This window comes from Lepus europaeus, chromosome 6, assembly GCF_033115175.1.
Source record: "Lepus europaeus isolate LE1 chromosome 6, mLepTim1.pri, whole genome shotgun sequence".
In the NCBI taxonomy this organism is placed as follows: Eukaryota; Metazoa; Chordata; class Mammalia; order Lagomorpha; family Leporidae; genus Lepus; species Lepus europaeus.
Genome location: NC_084832.1, coordinates 34,848,906 through 34,866,235, shown reverse-complemented (window position 1 = coordinate 34,866,235; position 17,330 = coordinate 34,848,906). Strand labels below are relative to the sequence as shown.

General features: G+C 38.0%; 1 protein-coding gene across 4 annotated transcripts in view; it reads left to right on the top strand.

Moving 5' to 3' along the window:
- The window catches only part of SLAIN1 (SLAIN motif family member 1), a 78,865-nt gene extending 68,409 nt beyond the window's left edge, over window positions 1-10,456 (top strand). For all 4 annotated transcript variants that reach the window (XM_062195293.1, XM_062195291.1, XM_062195292.1 and 1 more), the window contains 2 exons: window positions 5,222-5,504; window positions 9,492-10,456. In XM_062195293.1, the coding sequence (XP_062051277.1) occupies window positions 5,222-5,504; window positions 9,492-9,567 (359 nt within the window). In that variant the 3' untranslated portion in view covers window positions 9,568-10,456. The remainder of the gene's footprint in view (window positions 1-5,221; window positions 5,505-9,491) is intronic.
- Window positions 10,457-17,330: the final 6,874 nt, after the last annotated feature.

The following is a 17,330-nucleotide window of genomic DNA, read 5'->3' as shown; positions in this document are numbered from 1 at the left end:
TGTGAAAGTGGGCATCCTTGTTTTTTTTTTTTTTTTTTTTTTTTACCAGATCTTAGTGGAAATACTTCTAACTTTTCCCCATTCAGTAAGATTCTGGTTAGGGGTTTGTCATAAATTGCCTTGATGGGGTTGAAGAATGTTCCTTTTTTATCCAGTTTGCTTAAGGTTTTTATCATGAAATGATGTTGTATTTTATCAAATGCTTTCTCTGCATCTATTGAGATAATTATGTGGTTTGTATTCTTCAAATTATTAATGTGATGTATGACATTTATTGATTTCCAAGTATTGAACCATCTCTGCATGTCAGAGATAAATTCTGCTTGGTCTCGGTGAACTTTCTGATGAGTTGTTACACTCAATTAGCTAGTATTTTGTTGAGGATTTTTGCATATGTGTTGATCAGTAGTATTGGCCTGTAGTTCTTTTTCCTTGTATCTTTTTCTGACACAGGAATTAATGTGTTTCTGGCCTTTTAGAAACAGTTTGGGAGGATTCTTCCCCTTTCATTTGTTTTGAATAGATTGAGAAGAGTTGGAATTAGTTCTTCTTGAAAAAGTCTGGTAGAGGATCAGCACTGTGGTATAGTGGTTTGGGCCTCTACCTGCAGCACTGGCATTCCATAGAGGCACTGGTTTGAGTCCTGGCTGTTCCACTGCAGATGCAGCTCTCTGCTGGCTTCCTGGGAAAGCAGTAGAAGATGGCCCAGGTGCTTGGGCCCCTGCACCCAGGTGGGATAGCCAGAAGAAGCTTCTGGCTCCTGATTGGCCCAGTACCGGCCATTACAGGCATTTGGGGAGTAGACCAACAATGGAAGACACTTCTATCTGTAACTCTGCCTCTCAAATAAATAAATGAATCTTTTTAAAAAAGTCTGATAGAATTCAGCAATGAAGCCATTCAGTTCTGGATTTTCTTTGTTGGGAGGGTCTTTCTTACTGAATCAATCTCCATCTTGTTGTTGGTCTGTTTTTGTTTTCTGTGTCATCATTACTCAATTTTGGTAGATTGTATGTGTTCAGAAATCTGTCCATTTCTTCTAGGTTTTGTAATTTGTTGGCATACAGCTCTTTGTAGTAATTGCTGATGATTATTTTTATTTCTGTGGGTATCAGTTGTTACTTTTCTTTTTTCATTTCTAATTCTATTGATTTGTGTCTTCTTTTTTTTGGTTTCAGCTCTGCATTTCACTGATCTTTTATATTTTTTGTTTCAATTTTGTTCTCTAATTTTAATTATTTCTTTCTTCCTCCTCATTTTAGGTTTGGCTTTTTTTTTTCTAGTTTCTTGAGATACATTGATAGCTCATTTATTTGATGCCTTTCCAGTTTCTTAAGGTAGGTACCAATTGCTGGAAACTTTCCTCTTAACACTGCTTTTGCTGTATCCCATAGGTTTTGACATGTTGTGTTGTCATCTTCATTCATTTCCAGGAATTTTTTAATTTCCCTTTTGATTTCCTTGATGATCCACTGTTCAGTCAGGAGTGTGTTGTTCAGTCTCGATGTGTTTGCTTATTTTCTAAAGATTCTTGGTTTGTTAATTTCCAGCTTAATTCCATTTTGGTTAGAAAAGATTGTGGAATGATTTCAACTTTTTTTTTTTATTTACTTAGCCTTGCTTTATGGCCTAGAATGTGGGCTATCCTAGAGAAAGTTCTGTGCACTGATAAAAAGAGTGTGTATTCTACAACTGTGTGATGAAATTTTCTGTAGATACAAGTTAAGTCCATTTGGTCCATAGTGTAGATTAGCTGTCTGCTTTGTTGATTTTTTTTCTTGTTGATCTGTCCACTGATGAAAGTAGAATATTGAATTCCCTCATTACTATTTTATTGGAATCTGTCTCCTTTAGATCCATGAACATTGGTTTTATATCGACAAGTGCCCTGGTATTGGGTGCATATACATTTATTATAGTCACATTTTCCTGTTGAATTGATCCCTTAATCAATACATAATGCCCTTCTTTTTCTCTCTTAATAGTTTTTGTGTTAATGTCTATATTGTCTGATATTAGGATGGCTATGCTTGCTCATTTTTGTTTTCTGACAGCATGGAATATCTTTTTCCATCACTTCACTTTTAATCTATTCATATCTTAGTTGGTGAGATGTATTTCTTGTAGAAAGCAAGTAAAAAGTCTTACTTTTAAATCCATTTAGTCAGTTTCTATCTTTAATTGGAGAATTTAGGAAATATACATTCAAGGTTACTATTGATAAGTATTGATTTGGCTCTGACATTTTTCTGTAAATATCCCTATTGTTTGCTTTAAATTCCCTTTGTACTTCTACTGTGAGATTTTCTACCTTCATAATTCTTTCATAATGCTCACTACCCTTCTTCGTTTCTGTGTGTAGCACATCTTCAAGCACCTTTTGTTGACGAATTCTTTGAATTTGTTATGGAAGGTCTTTATTTTACCCTCATTCATAAATGAGAGCTTTGCAGGATACAGTATTCTGGGTTGGCTATATCTTTTTTCCTTGTAAGACTTAGACTATGCCTCTTCATTCTCTCTTAGCTTGTAGAGTTTCTGACAAGAAAGCAGCTGTGAGTCTATTTGGTGATCCTCTGAAAGTAATCTGGCATTTTTTATTTTTCTCATGCACACTTTAGAATCTTTTCTTTATGTTTTACTCTTGGAAGTTTGACTACAATGTGTCATGGTGAAGATCTTTTCTGGTCATGTCTATTAGGAGTTCTGTGGGCTTCCTGTACTTCAATGCCCCTTTCTTTCTCCAAATTAGGGAAGTTTTCTGTAGTTATTTCACTGAATAAGCCTTTTAGTCCATTCTCTCTTTGCATATCTTTAGAATATCCTAAGACCCATATGTTGTGTCATTTGATAATATCCCATAAATCCTGAATATTGTTTAATTTTTCTAATTTTTTTTTTGGTTTTGAAATGTTTCCAAACATTTGTCATCTTGCTCAGATTCTTTTGCTTCACTGAGTCTGTTGTTAAGGCTTTCTTCTTTATCTTCTCTTTGACATATTGAATTATTCATCTCTAATATTTCAGTTTTCTCTTTGAAAACTCAATGTCTTAGAAAAATTTTTCACCCGCGTTATATATGGATATCTAACTCATTAATTTGCTTCTCATTGCTTCTGAGTAATCCTTTGTTCATTCTTTTGAATTCCTTTTCATGAATTTCATCAATCTCATCATCTTCATATTCTAATATTGAAGTGCTATTGTCTTTTCTTTCTTATTCTTGTTTCTTGAATTTCTCATTTATTTTTAGGCATTAGGAATATACTTGTTGGTTTTCTCCTCTGATGGATTTTATCTTTGAACTAAGGCTCTGTGGCTTAGTGATGTGTCTACTCTTTCAGTGAATGCTCAGTGGCATGTGCTGGGTGTGGCCCGGAAGCTCTGATGAGTGCTCCAGGGTAGGTGGAGAATGCAGGGTGACACCCAAGTTGGGCATGGCAGATCTCCTTAGTTGTCAGCAGAGGAGAGGCTGTGATTACACCAGTTGTAATCATCTTCTTATCTCTCCCATGTGATCGATTACCAGGGTTAGCCCACAGTGACTATAACCCCCATCCATGCTGGTGCATGAACTGCACAAAGGATCTGTGTGGTCCTCAGTGTGAGCAAGGAACCCTCTACAATGACCCTCCCCAACCTGTCAGCAACTTCTGAGCCTCTGATGCCAGACACAGTGATTGCCTAGAGACCCAGCTATACCCCCTGTCCTATCATGCGATCACAGAATTCTCACAGTCACAGAATGCAAGGCTCTCATGGCCATGGGGTGCTGAGGATCCACTTGACCCCGTGAGCCTGCACTGTCCATGGAGAGAACAGAGATATTCCCAGAGCCAGCTGCTTGCGGCGATTACACCTTGGCAGTTTGAGCCTGTGATAGGTCAAGAGGTTGGGGCACCTCACAGTCCTGTGTGGGTGTGCAGCCCCCCTGTCAACCCTCCTAGCCAGATTCAAAGTCAGTGGGGGAATCTTTTAATTATGTTTTTCCATGAACCTTTGAAATTCCCTCATATTTGATCATTTCTGTGTATAGATTTTACCTAATATATACTTGAACAAAACTAATTTTTAAACAGTTTCAAGAGATGTTAAATTAAAAAAAGATACATCTTATCATTCTCCCTTCCTATTTTTATTAAAAGAATATATCATTTACTTTATGATTAAGTTCAATATTAGACTATTTTATAAAATGTATTCACATTTAACTGAATTGTAGGTGGTAGGCAACAGACTAGGGTACTTAGTAAATGAACAGAACTGTGTGTATGAATTCTTGTTAAATTTGTGATTTTTTTTTTAGACAAAGGGATTATAAAATTTACATTTTTCTGCTTTGTCCCATGTTGTATCATAATGGTTAAAGCCACCTCCTATGATGCTGGCATCCCATATGTATGCTGGTTCATGTACTGAATGCTCTACTTCCCATCCAGCTCCATGCTAATGGCCTAGGAAAAGCAGCCAAAGATGGCTCAAGTGTTTGGCTCTCCCTGTCACATGGGAGACCTGAAAGAAGTTCCTGGCTTTGTCCTGGCCCAGCTCTGGCCATTGAGTCCATTTGGGAAGTGAATCGGTAGATGCAAGATCTTTGTCTCCCTCTCTAACTCTGACTTTAAATAAATAAATCTTTTCAAACAAGTGATGATAGCTAGTACTTGTTGAGTGTTGCTAAGTGCCAGGTGCTATTCTGAAGTTTCATTTGGATTGATTAATTCAATCTTACCAGTCACCCTGGGATGTAGATAAATGGCATAATGAATATTTAAGGAAGATGTCCATAATAACCTGCTTGTGACCACAGATATCATTCTGTCTTCCTTTCTATTGTAACTATTAAACTGTCCCCTTATTTTTTATTTTCATAAAAACATTCCCACAGGTAGCATCAAGAAATCCGAATGTCTTCAAGTGAGCAAGGGAGAATTTGTCTTCTAAGAACTCGGGGGATTATTATATTTGCTAAAGGAAAGGAGACTGTGCTTAGAACTGACTTCTGAATGTAGGTAGACACTCCACTGCGTTGCTGGTGAACCAAACAGGAGAGTCTTGTGAAGCATTAGCAATTTGCATTACAAAATGCTGCCTAGGACCTGTCTTTAACTCCCCCATATATGTTGTACTCCGAAACAAAATAGGTTCTTCTGAATATAGCACACATTTCTTAGGTTGGATAGCAGTAGACGTTTCCTCACATGAACTTGATTTTCTCTTCTAGTTCCGTCACCAGGACAAATTCAACACAGAGTGCACAGCGTGGGACACTTCCCCGTGTCTGTACGACAACCTCTTAAAGCCACAGCCTACGTGAGTCCCACCGTTCAAGGCAGCAGTAACATGCCTTTGTCCAGTGGCTTGCAGCTGTATTCCAACACAGGAATCCCCACACCAAACAAAGCTGCAGCGTCTGGGACAATGGGCCGCAGCGCGCTTCCAAGACCTTCTTTGGCAATAAATGGGAGTAATCTGCCTCGAAGCAAAATTGCACAACCTGTTAGAAGGTGAGAGTCTCTCTGCATAAGTTCATTTACAGATTGGAATTTGAAATTGCCCCCAGGAAGAATCCGGATTTTCCTTTTGGTTCGGTTTAACTTTGGTAGGTCACTGTTCTCTGTGGCTGGAGTTACGTCCTCCTCTGTCTTAGAAAGCGATGGATCTGGTTGTGTGGTCAGGTCCCCTTCCCTGTGATATCATGCTCTTCTCTTCCTCTCTTTGTCACTCACTCTTTCCTGTAGCTGTCTGCTTTTTCTCTAATTTCCGGAATGAGCTGCATCTCTGCTGCTTTTGTGTTTCTCTTCCATGCTATGACTTGCCATCCCCTTCCTTCAGGTCTTTGTCCAGTGACTTTCCACCTTAAGTTGCCAGCTCCGTGAGGGCTGGTGACAGTTGTCTCATTTGTTTCCTACCATACATCCCCAGTGCCAAGAACTATACCTGGCAGATGGGAGGTCTGAAATGCATGTTGAGTCAATTGCTTTTGACCCAAATATGGAAAAATATCTCAGGCATATCTGCTTATGTACACCCTCCCTCACACTTGAGGTTTAAAAAGCATCATAGAGACATTGAGCTGGGGCTTTGGTAAGTGTAGTCAGTTCAGTCTTGTTGGCAGGTTCCATATGGGCCCAGTTGAATTTTTTCCTTACCTTCAAAATTCCATGTTCTTTGCAGAGGACATTTTGGCCCAGCTCCTCCTGATTATGATGTCCACTTCTCCAACTGAGTCTCTTCAAGTGTCTTGGGGCTGACACCTGACACAGCTGTTCATCTACTGCCTGGGACGGCCATCCCATATCGGAGAGCCTGAGGTTGAGTCCTGGCTCCACTTTTTGGCTTTTTTGCTAATTCAGACCCCAGGAGGTAGCAGTGATGGCTCAAGTAATTGGGCTGCTGCCATCTACATGGGAGACCTGGGTTGAGTTCTTTGCTTCTGGGCATTTGTGGAATGAGCCATGAGATGAGTGGTCTATCTCTCTCTCTTTCTACCTCTTAAACACAATAAATAAAATTTAAAATTACAAATTTGTAGAAGTGGATTGAGGAGAGAGTAGGAGACAAGAAAATTGCAAAAGTAGACAGAGACAACTCTTATAAGAAATTAGAATATGAGGGAGGAATGGGAGGGAACCACCATAGAAGTTTAAAAGGTATGTAGGAGCAAGTAATTTTTTCTTTCCTTAAACATTGATGTACACATTAGTAGTCTTGATTTTTGTCTTCTCATTATAAGTAATGGGTGCTCGGATCAAAAACAAATTCAGAAGCCAATTTTTTAAAAAATATTTTGGTTTGGCTCTGCAATTGTCTTTTATTTGGTATGAATAGTTAGGCAAAATACTACAAAAAATCCTATGTCTTGCCATTTCACCTATAAAAGGATTATGAATGTTTTTACATTTTTTAAAGGAAAATTGTTTTTCTAAATACAAAAAAATTGAATGTGACACGTGCAGGAAATGACATTTCAATAAAATGTAAGTTAATTGGAACAAAGAAGTGTACATGAATATAAATATTCACATACAAATAATCCTGAAATTTTTTTCTTAAGGATTATTTTCTGGGCAGCATAGATCAAGGTATGTTATCTATTAAAGAAATATTTGAACGAATTTTGTAATGTAGTGCAATTTTCAATTTTATTTGTACTATCCCTGCTTTGAAAAACTTGACATTTTCACAGTATCTTATGGATTTACATTTTGCTTTAGAGATAGTTAAAAATCACAATATGTCATAGTAATTGCTATGACACAAAATATCTTATAGTATTTTATGTTAATTTATCACATGTGATTCCATTACAGTATTTAGAGAGGATTTGTAAAATTCAATTATTTCTGAAACTATTACTTCAAAATATTGGCAATTCTAGCTGCTACATTCCTACAGGGCTACAGATTAGTTCTCCAACTTTAAATCAGTTTATAGGGCTCTCTAAAAATTATAACCACTCAGCAAGTGCACAATTTCACATTTTATCAACAAAATTTTGATTGTAGCATGAGTCTTAATGATTTGGTTGACATTTAGACAAAATCTCCAAATTTTATGATGCAAATACATAATTTACCAATCATGTATATCTTTATTAATCATTTGAGATTTACTGACTCATCAAGAGAATACCCCTTATGCTTAGTAATTGCTATGGGGCTAGCATTGTGGTGTAATGGGTTAAGCTGCTCCACTTTTGATGCAGCTCCCTGCTAATGCATCTGGGAAAACAGTGAAAGATGGCTCAAGGCCCAGCGCTGGCCATTGCAGCTATTTGGAGAATGAATAAGCAGATGGAAGATCTCTCTCTCTTTCCATCTCTCTCGCTCTTCCCTCTGTAACTCTGCCCTTCAAATAAATCTTTTTTTAAGAAATTGCTGTAACTGATCTTTAGTAGTATTTCGTCAGTTTATCATTTGATTAACTGTTCCACATATATCTGATATTGCTGGCCTTTGCTATTGACATCAAGATGGTATATTTGTCAAGGAAGGTAGTTGTAACATATTTCTTAAGTTTGTTAGTGTGACAGTTTTATGTATCTAGTTCTTCCATCTATACACTGCGGTTATTCAGTCAAATACTAACTTGGATATTGCCAAGAAGGTAACTTGTAGATGTTATTTCCATGTAGGATTGGTTAATTGTTTTTAGTTTTCTTTTAAATTTGGATTAATATAAAGAGAACAGAAACTATTGTACACAAAAATGTAAATACAGGCTCCTCGTAATCCTCCTGCCTAGATAGAGAACATTTGGCACTTCTGCGTTGGCTACACTCTGGTTTGTTCTCCTTAGTACTTGTGAAGCCAGACCATATGCTCATGGCTGAATGGAATGCCCTTCTTTGGTATCTGTGGGTTATTGTGGACCTTCCTCTCACCCTTGCATACTGTCATTACAGCTCCCGGTAAGATTTGCCCTGCCAGGCTAAATGAGAGGTCTTTTTCCTCAGACATAAGCAATCATTGGGTTTTGCCATTCTTTTAAAATTCTTTGTAAGTCATGGTTTCTCATAGTGTCAGTTTCTAAAAGTTGTACCTATGAAATTTATATTAAATAGAAGCTTTCAAAAAAAAGAAACCTCATACCTCATAGAAAACAATGTATTATAGTTCTAAATGTAAAATATACAACTTTTAGAAATAAACTTTAAAAAAAAAAAAGACAACAAAACCACTGGGCGTACCTGAAACTAAATCCTAGGGAAACCAGACAGTCTATCTGTGTCCTGGTTGCTGCTTGTTATGTCTCTAAAAGTTCAGCATAAAATACAAATGACTCCACAATCTTCAGGTGTTAGAACACTGAAAGTTTTTTTCATGTCATTTGCTTATTTGTCATCAGTGAAGTAACCATTTGTGCTTTTAGATTTTTTTTTTTTTTTTACAGGCAGAGTGGATAGTGAGAGAGAGAGACAGAGAGGAAGGTCTTCCTTTTTGCCGTTGGTTCACCCTCCAATGGCCGCTGCGGCCAGCGCATCTCGCTGATCCAAAGCCAGGAGCCAGGTGCTTCTCCTGGTCTCCCATGCGGGTGCAGGGCCCAAGCACTTGGGCCATCCTCCACTGCCTTCCCAGGCCATAGCAGAGAGCTGGCCTGGAAGAGGGGCAACCGGGATAGAATCCGGCGCCCCAACCGGAACTAGCACCCGGTGTGTCGGCGCCGCAAGGCAGAGGATTAGCCTGTTAAGCCACGGCGCCGGCCTTAGACCTTTTTTCTATTAAAGAGTTTACTGTTTCTTTCTGATGTAAGAATGTTTTTACATTTATGTTGCTAAATTGTGCACTTGGCACTTTTGTGGTGCTGTGCACTGGAGCTTCAGCAGACAAGCATGCTGTGAAGGCCCAGAGTGTGAAACATGAAGTATATTTGGGACAGCTCCGGTGCCATGTCATTCCTGGATTGCGGAGTTGATGGGAGTGGAGATCAAGGACAAGGATGGGCCTCATGGGATTACTAACCGTCTGTTTCCTTTTCTCATCCCTCCATAGTTTCCTTCAGCCTCCAAAGCCTCTATCTTCACTCAGCACTCTGAGGGATGGAAACTGGAGAGACGGTTGCTACTGATGCAGTTTAATGTTCCTTTGAAGAATGGGAAAGAAGTGAAAATGAGGGTTGTGTTACCTAGCTGGCTGGGTAACGGTGGATACTGGAATATTCTTTCCTGTTTGCATTTTGATGTATTTACTGAATTGTTTTTCAAGGACCAAGCACCAGAGACTAATTATTGCACTTAAATATTTGCCTGAGATACTGCAACATTCTCAGATCCATGGTTGCAGTATTGTGACACTTAGATCTAGGAAGTTTTTGTAGAACTGCTCTGTACCTGAATACTTTTTGAGAGAATTGAGATGTATCAATAATGCTTTGCCATATGAGTTTTTTTAAAGTAACATGTTCAATTACTCATGTGTTCTAAACATTTTTCCATTCCATGTTCTGTATTTTAATACATTGCATATTCACAACTAGGTTCTATAATGTATGCTTTGAAATTTACTTTTTTATAGTTTACAGGAATTTTATTTTTTGTGCCTATTTCTTTTTACACCTATGTGAACCACTCTGGAACAACTTAAATTTTGTGCCATAAAAATATTTTTGTGGTAAGGTACTATTTTTTTAGCTCTAGGGATATATCAGCAAAAATACACCATACAATTTGAGAGACATAATTTTATGTTGAATCAGCACAACATAAACTTTAAAACATTACGTGGAGATAGCCAGACAGCAGAGTTAAGTGGTCTTGTCTTTTTCATTGTTAATTTATTGTCATACATGGGTTTCATATTTATAATGGCATCACAAGCTCATTGCACTTAATACCTGCAATGTTTGCTACTATACCACAATTGATTTTCGATACTTTATAACAAAGGATGAAACTGTAATGTTTTATTAACAATGCTTCTGGAAACGAATGCATTTTAAAGCAAATAAATCTTTTTGATAGACCTTTTACAAAACCCATTTGCACTAATGAATGCTTTCTTATGGTATATGACTTAATATTTGTTACTGTGTACACTGCTGTTTTGGAATGTTCAGAAATAAAGACTTTATTTCAGCAATATCAGGTCCTGCATGAATGTGCAGCATGAACATATGAATATGTGTGTTTCACTACAATTGTTGAAAATGGTCTTGTACAGAACATCTGTATCTTAAGTAGGTAGACAGAGATACTCATATTTGTAAAAATTAGTTTTATCTAAAATACTTCTGATAAGAAATGTAAGGTTTTCTCTTTTTAAAAAGACTGATTTTTATTTATTTTCAAAGGCAGAGTTACAGAGAGAGTGGAGAGATAGAGGGAGAAAGTTCTTCTATCGACTGGTTCACTCCCCAAATGGCCACAGTGGCCAGGGCTGTGTCAGGCCAAAGCCAAGAACCTGGAGCGTCTTCTAGGTCTCCCATGTAGGAGCAGGGACCAGTTTCCTCTGCTTTCCCAGGCATGTTAGCAGAGAGCTGGATTGGAAGTGGAGCAACTGGGTCTTGAACTGATGCCTATGTGGGATGCTGGCATCGCAGATGATAGCCCAATGTGCTATGCCACAATGCCAGCCCCAAGGTTTTAATTTCAACAGCAAAGTATAGAAAGGCCACTGTACCTCAAGTCACCTGTTGCTGAATAACACAATTGTGGATAAACACTGGTAGCTGAGATTTTAATATTTTATAGGTGCTAAATTGAAATGTTTTCCTCAGTGTCATTAAAGTAGCAACAGCACTTATCCTGATTCTACATTTCAAAAAGAGTACTTAATTTTGTGAGAAAGGACATGAACCAGCACTTTGCTATGGGATGTTGGAGTCATAAGTGGCAGCTTAGCTTCCTGTGCCACAATACCAGATCCAGTCCTTTGTAGTTGATGTGTGTTGGAAACTCAAAAGTGAGGTGGAAAGTGAGGCCAAGGGTTTTGTGTTAGATCTTAAAATGTAGTTCTATTTATAATCATTAGGGGTTTTAAATTTTTTTTAATGTGCCTTTGTATATAATTCTTTTAGAATGAAAAGGACTGGTTTTAAAAATAAGTTACACTGCCATGAATGTGGGTTGGAGGAGGTAAGATATGAAAGGGGAAGGAATATTTACTGAGCACGACTTTAGTGCCAAGAATTCTGCTAGGTGTTTTGTGTACATTTGTGTAATTTAATCCAACACGAATATACCATTGTCACCATTTTGCACATGAAGACTTTGTAACCCAGATGGTGACATTAGCCTTGAGTAAATATTTCTCTGTTTTTTGCCCTCACTATGACACATTCCCCCTATAAGCACAGGCACTGAAGTTATGATATTTTTAAGTGGCAGTTTGCATTCTGGGGAAATTAAAGATTCAATTGATTTTCAGGATAGATATTTGCTTTATAGTGTCTGCTTAGCCCTTTGTTTGGGGTGGGGAGTGGAATGAGATCCCTTCATCTTGGATTTTATGCTTTTGTTGGAGACAGAGAATGTAAATCATAAATGGGTCTATAAAACACAGTGTGGTAGGTGGATTAAAAAGACAAAAGGAAACATGGTGTGTGGATTGAGGAAAAAAAAGATGGGGAGAGATCACGGTACAGAGGAAGTCTGGGTGCTGATACTTGAACAAAGATTTGAAGATGGAGAAAAGTTCTGAAGGTCTTTTTGCTGTCTTTCATCTGGAGTTCTATGGAACACAGAGTGGTGTTAGTGATTGTTTGCACAGTGATCCCTAGGTCAGAGCATCACTGTTATTGTTCTAGACACACAGAAGAGGACTGAATACATCAGGTACCGGGGATGGTCCTGGGGAAGCGGTTCTCATAGCGTGCCCCTAGGTGAGTACGTCGGCCCTCGAAACAGTTTGCAGAACCCCTTTTGAGAAGGGCTGCTGGAAAGAAAGGAACTGTCTTTGAAAGCTGTTTTGGAAGAAGAGCAAACGAAGACCAGTGTGGCTACAGATGGGACAAGGAGAATGGTAGTAGTAATGAAGTCACAAAGGTGATGGGAGCAAGGCCAGGTAGGATGCAGTGGGCTTTGCTTTTACTGTGAAGTTGAAAGCTGTCCCACTTGGTGACAGTGGACTGTAGGAAGGCAAGTGCAGATACTGGCAAGAGGAATTTGGTTACCTCAGTAATCCAGACAAGCGAGAAGAGTGGAGTCAGTGTGGTAGCAGCAGAGGTAGTAAAAATGGCCAGATCCTGGATATATTGTCAGAGGGGAAACATCAGAAACTTTATTGAATTGATTGTGTTAGTAATCAGGAGATAACTGCTGAGAGTTTTAGGCTGAGCAATTGGAAGGATGGAGCTCCTCCAACCGAGAGGGGAAAAGGTTCTAGGTGGAGCAGGATCTAAAGCTGGCTTAGATCGCTTTAGTGAGGAGATAGAAGATTCAGAACTGACACCTGAGGGCTCTAACTTTCTGGCTCAAGTGAGGACTCATGAGGTAGCGTAGGGAACAAAGCTGGGGTACATTCTCTAATGTAGAAGGGAATTGTACTGTCAGGTAACACAGTCTAGCATGGTCCATCTTTGTATTAGCCATGGCAGTATTACAAGTTAGTGAAATTTATTGGCTTACCACAGTGTTATCTCCAGTTCTGTGGGTCTGAAATCTGTCTTTGCTGAGTCCTCTGACTCAGTGTCTGTGACAAGGCTGCAGCTGGTGTGTCAGCCAGGACTCCAGCCATCTGCTAACCTGGGGAAGAAGCTGCTTCCAAGCGCACTCACTGATTGTGGACCGAACTCATTTCCTTGTGTTCTGTTGACAGGAAACTGCCCTCAGTTTCATGCCATTTGGGCCTCTCCTTGGGGAACTCACAACATTGCATCTTCATCACAGGGAACGAGGGAGGATGATTTTGTCCAACTGGACACCTAGCTGTCCTAGTAATTCTTGTTGGAAATTCCAGTATTTTTTTTTTTAATTTATTTGACAGAGTTAGACAGTGAGAGAGACAGAAAGGTCTTCCTTCCATTGGATCACCCCCCAAATGGCCGCTATGGCCGGAACTATGCCGACCCGAAGCCAGGAGCCAGGTGCCTTTCCCTGGTCTCCCATGCAGGTGCAGGGGCCCAAGGACTTTGGCTATCCTCTACTGCCCTTCCGGGCCACAGCAGAGAGCTGGACTGGAAGAGGAGCAACTGGGACTAGAACCCGGTGCCCACATGGGATGCCGGCACTGCAGGCAGAGGACTAACCAAGTGAGCCATGGCACCGGCCCCAGAATTTCCAGTTTTAATCTTCTGCAGTTTGTCTTAAAGCTATGTCTTCTGTGTGTGTTTGGGAGTTGTCTCTTCTTGCACCAGAACCATACACTGTTTTAATTACTGTAGCCTTATGATAAGGTTCACTAAATAGTAGAGCAGCCCTGCAACCTCGTTTCTCCTCAAAATTTTGGTTATTATTGTCCTTTTCCATTTTCATATAAATTTTTAAAATAATTGATCAATTTGTAGGAAAGCACTCTTTTGGAACTTTTATTGAGATTGCATTCAGTTTGAGGAAATGGAATCAATTTTTGACTGTTCCCTGAACATGGTCTACTTATTGATTCAAGTATTTTTTAAGACTCTTATTAAAATGGTGCAAAATGACCCAAGAAGACCTGCATTTTTTTGGTCAGATCAGTTCCTAAATGTTTGATATTTTTAACTGTCATAAATTGTTATTTTTAAAATTTAATTTCCAATAATTTGAATATTTTATATGTTAAATTTACATTAACTTATCTCTAGAGTCTTTATATTCAGTCAAATGTATGAATGCTATATTTCTTCCTTTTCTTATTTGTTATTTCTTGCCCATATTCTTCAATGCAATGTTAAATATAGATGATAAGTATCTTTCTCTGCTAATTTCAAAAGAAAGCTTCCTAATTTTTACCATTGAGTTTTTACATTTGCTAATATTTTTAATAAAATAATTTTTAACACATTTTCTGCATCTGTTTAAATATAATGTCATTTAACCTGTTGCTTTTTAATGAATTTTTCATTTTTTACATTTTTGATTGACATGTTAAGCTTGCATTCCAGTACGATATTTCAGTGCATTCATGTAGCATACATTTATCAAATCAGGGCATTAGCACTTCCATTTCTTAACCTTTTCCTTATGTTTGGCGCCTGTGACTTCCACTTTTCCAGCTCTTCATAAAATATATAATATATTATTGTGGACTATAGTCACTCCACTGTGCAGTGGAACACTTGAACATATACATATTACTGCTATGTGTGTTGTAGTACCTGCTTTCCAGCTCTACCCCATTCCTTAACCTACATGCCACTCAGAGTCACTATTCTAATTTCAGATTTTTTTTTACTTCCACATATGAGATAGGGAGTATATTTGTCTTTCAGTATCTGACTTATTTCACTTAACATGTTCATCTTCAATTTTATTGATTTGCTACAGATGTCAGGATTTCATTTTTTTATGATGAAATGGTGTTGTCATACATATATACTGCACTTTGTTTATCCATTCACCCATCAGTAGACATCTAGGTTGAGTTTGTATCTTAGTTAATTTGAATAATGCTGCAATGAACATGAGAGTGTAAATATTTCTGTGATTTTATTTCCTTTGGATATAAAAAAGTACTTCAGAAAATTTGTGGAAAGATGAAAGTATGTTAGTGTGAAAAAACATTGAAATCTATGCCTAGTTTTTTTTTTTTCATAATATGCATTTTCCATGAACTTTCTGAAGGGCTCTTCTATATTCGGAAATGGAATAGATGGGAAGATATGGTAGATCTATTTTTATTTTTTGAGGAGCATCCATACTGTTCTCTATAACGGCTGTGCTAATTTGCATTCCCACTGATAGTATGTAAAGGTTCCCTTTTCTTTACATCCTTACCAACTTGTTTATAATGGCCATTTTGACTGAGATGATGCCTCATGATGGATATGATTTGCATTTCCCTAATAGCTAGTGATATTGAGCATCTTTTTCATATATTTCATGGACATTTCTATTTTTTGAGAACTGTCATTCAGATCTTTTGTCCATTCCTTAACTGGATTGTTCCATTGTTGAGTTTTTGAGTTCCTTATGTATTCTGGGTGTTAATCTTTCGTCAAATGAATTGCTTGCAAATGTTAGTTTGATATACTCCAATTTGTGTAGTTTTGCTTTGTTGCCTGTGCTTTTGGGGTCTTATTCCAAAAGTTGCTCCCAGGACCAGTGTCTTGAAAACATAACTTGTGTTTTCGTTTAGGTCATTTAAGTCCTAGATCCATTTAAGTCTTTGATCCATTTTGAGTTGATTGTTGTACAGAGACAGGAGCAGGAAGTGTTGTTTTTATGTTCTGCATATGAATATCTTGTTTTCCCAGCATTGTTTAATAAGGAGACTGTCATTTTTCCAGGATATGTTTTTAGTGACTTTGGCAAAAGTATATTGGCTATATATGTGTGAATTCATTTCTGGGATCTCTATTCTGTTTCATTGATATACGTGTCTATTTTTGTGCCATTATGCTATTTTAGTTATTATAGCTTTGTGGTATATCGTAAAAATCAGGTATTATAATGCCTTGTCTTAGCAGCTTTTTGTACATGACTAAGATAACTTACACAAGCTATATAAGAAGTATTAAAGTTTGTTTCCACTTAACAGTTTAGGAGCTCACAGTCCAAGACCAGGTGGCCCCATTAGTCTGATGAAATCAGTGGATGGTGGAGGATGTGCAGAAAGAGGATCACATAGCAAGCAAGGAAGCAGAGGAAACATGCTTGTCATCTACCATCTATGTTTCTTGGAAAGCAATCAAGATTATGATCATAGGGGATCCATTCTAGCAACTTAAACCAGTGTAATCACTTTGCGGGGCTCTACCTTCACTCACTATAATTGAAGTTCTATCCTTATGCCATTAATGTAAGACTCTGGGAATTAAGTCCTTAGTACATGGGCTTTTGGGGGACACCCAACCTGTTACCCATGCCATAACATTTGTGTGTATGTGTGTGTGTGTGTGTGTGTAGAGACAGAGTTTTGTTAAATCTTTTATGAAAATCTTTGCCCTCAAATACTTATGCCATTAGTATACAAAATAATTACTGAGAGAATTAACTCTACCACCTTCTCTCTCTTACACCTATTCTTTTTGTGTACCTTTTGTCTTTATATTGTTTCATAATTCTATTTTTTTCCTGTTATTTGAAATTATTCCTAATTCTCTTTTGCTATTGTTTCAGTGGTCACCCAAAAAGTATAATTTGCATCTCTAACTTATTAAATAATATTAATCTTTACCTTTACCATCCTCCTTAGCAAGGGAAAGGCCCATTACTCTTCCATCCATTCTGTATTTGTGCGGTTCAGTTTCAGCCAGAGCCTGGGGAGAAGAGATTATATATAGGCATTTGGGTTCTCTGAAATTCAGGGAAGACAGTTATTCATATAACAATGCAGCATTGTGTGGTAAAAGATGTTTAGAGAAGGGCCACAGAATGATGGGACCAAGGGCATTATCAACTTCGGCAAAGTTTTCCAGTTAACTCATGTGCAATTGTTTCATCGCAAATGAGGCCCTGAGTTTGTTCTTTGAGCGAATATTTACTGACAGCCTACTATTTCTCAGCTACTGCTGAAAAATATAACAATTTTTTAAACATGATCCCTGCTGTCACGGAAATTACATTTTTGGTTCTAGAGAGAAAGATTCAAATCAAGTAAACAAAATAGTATTTCCTAAAGAACAACAGAGAGCCGAGGTATGGAATGGTAGGGAGCCAGGGAACGGGGATGAGTTACCTAAATACCTCCTTCAGGAAGGCTATTCTGAGAAGAGGATGTTTAAACTGAAGATGCACAGAGGTTAATCAAGTG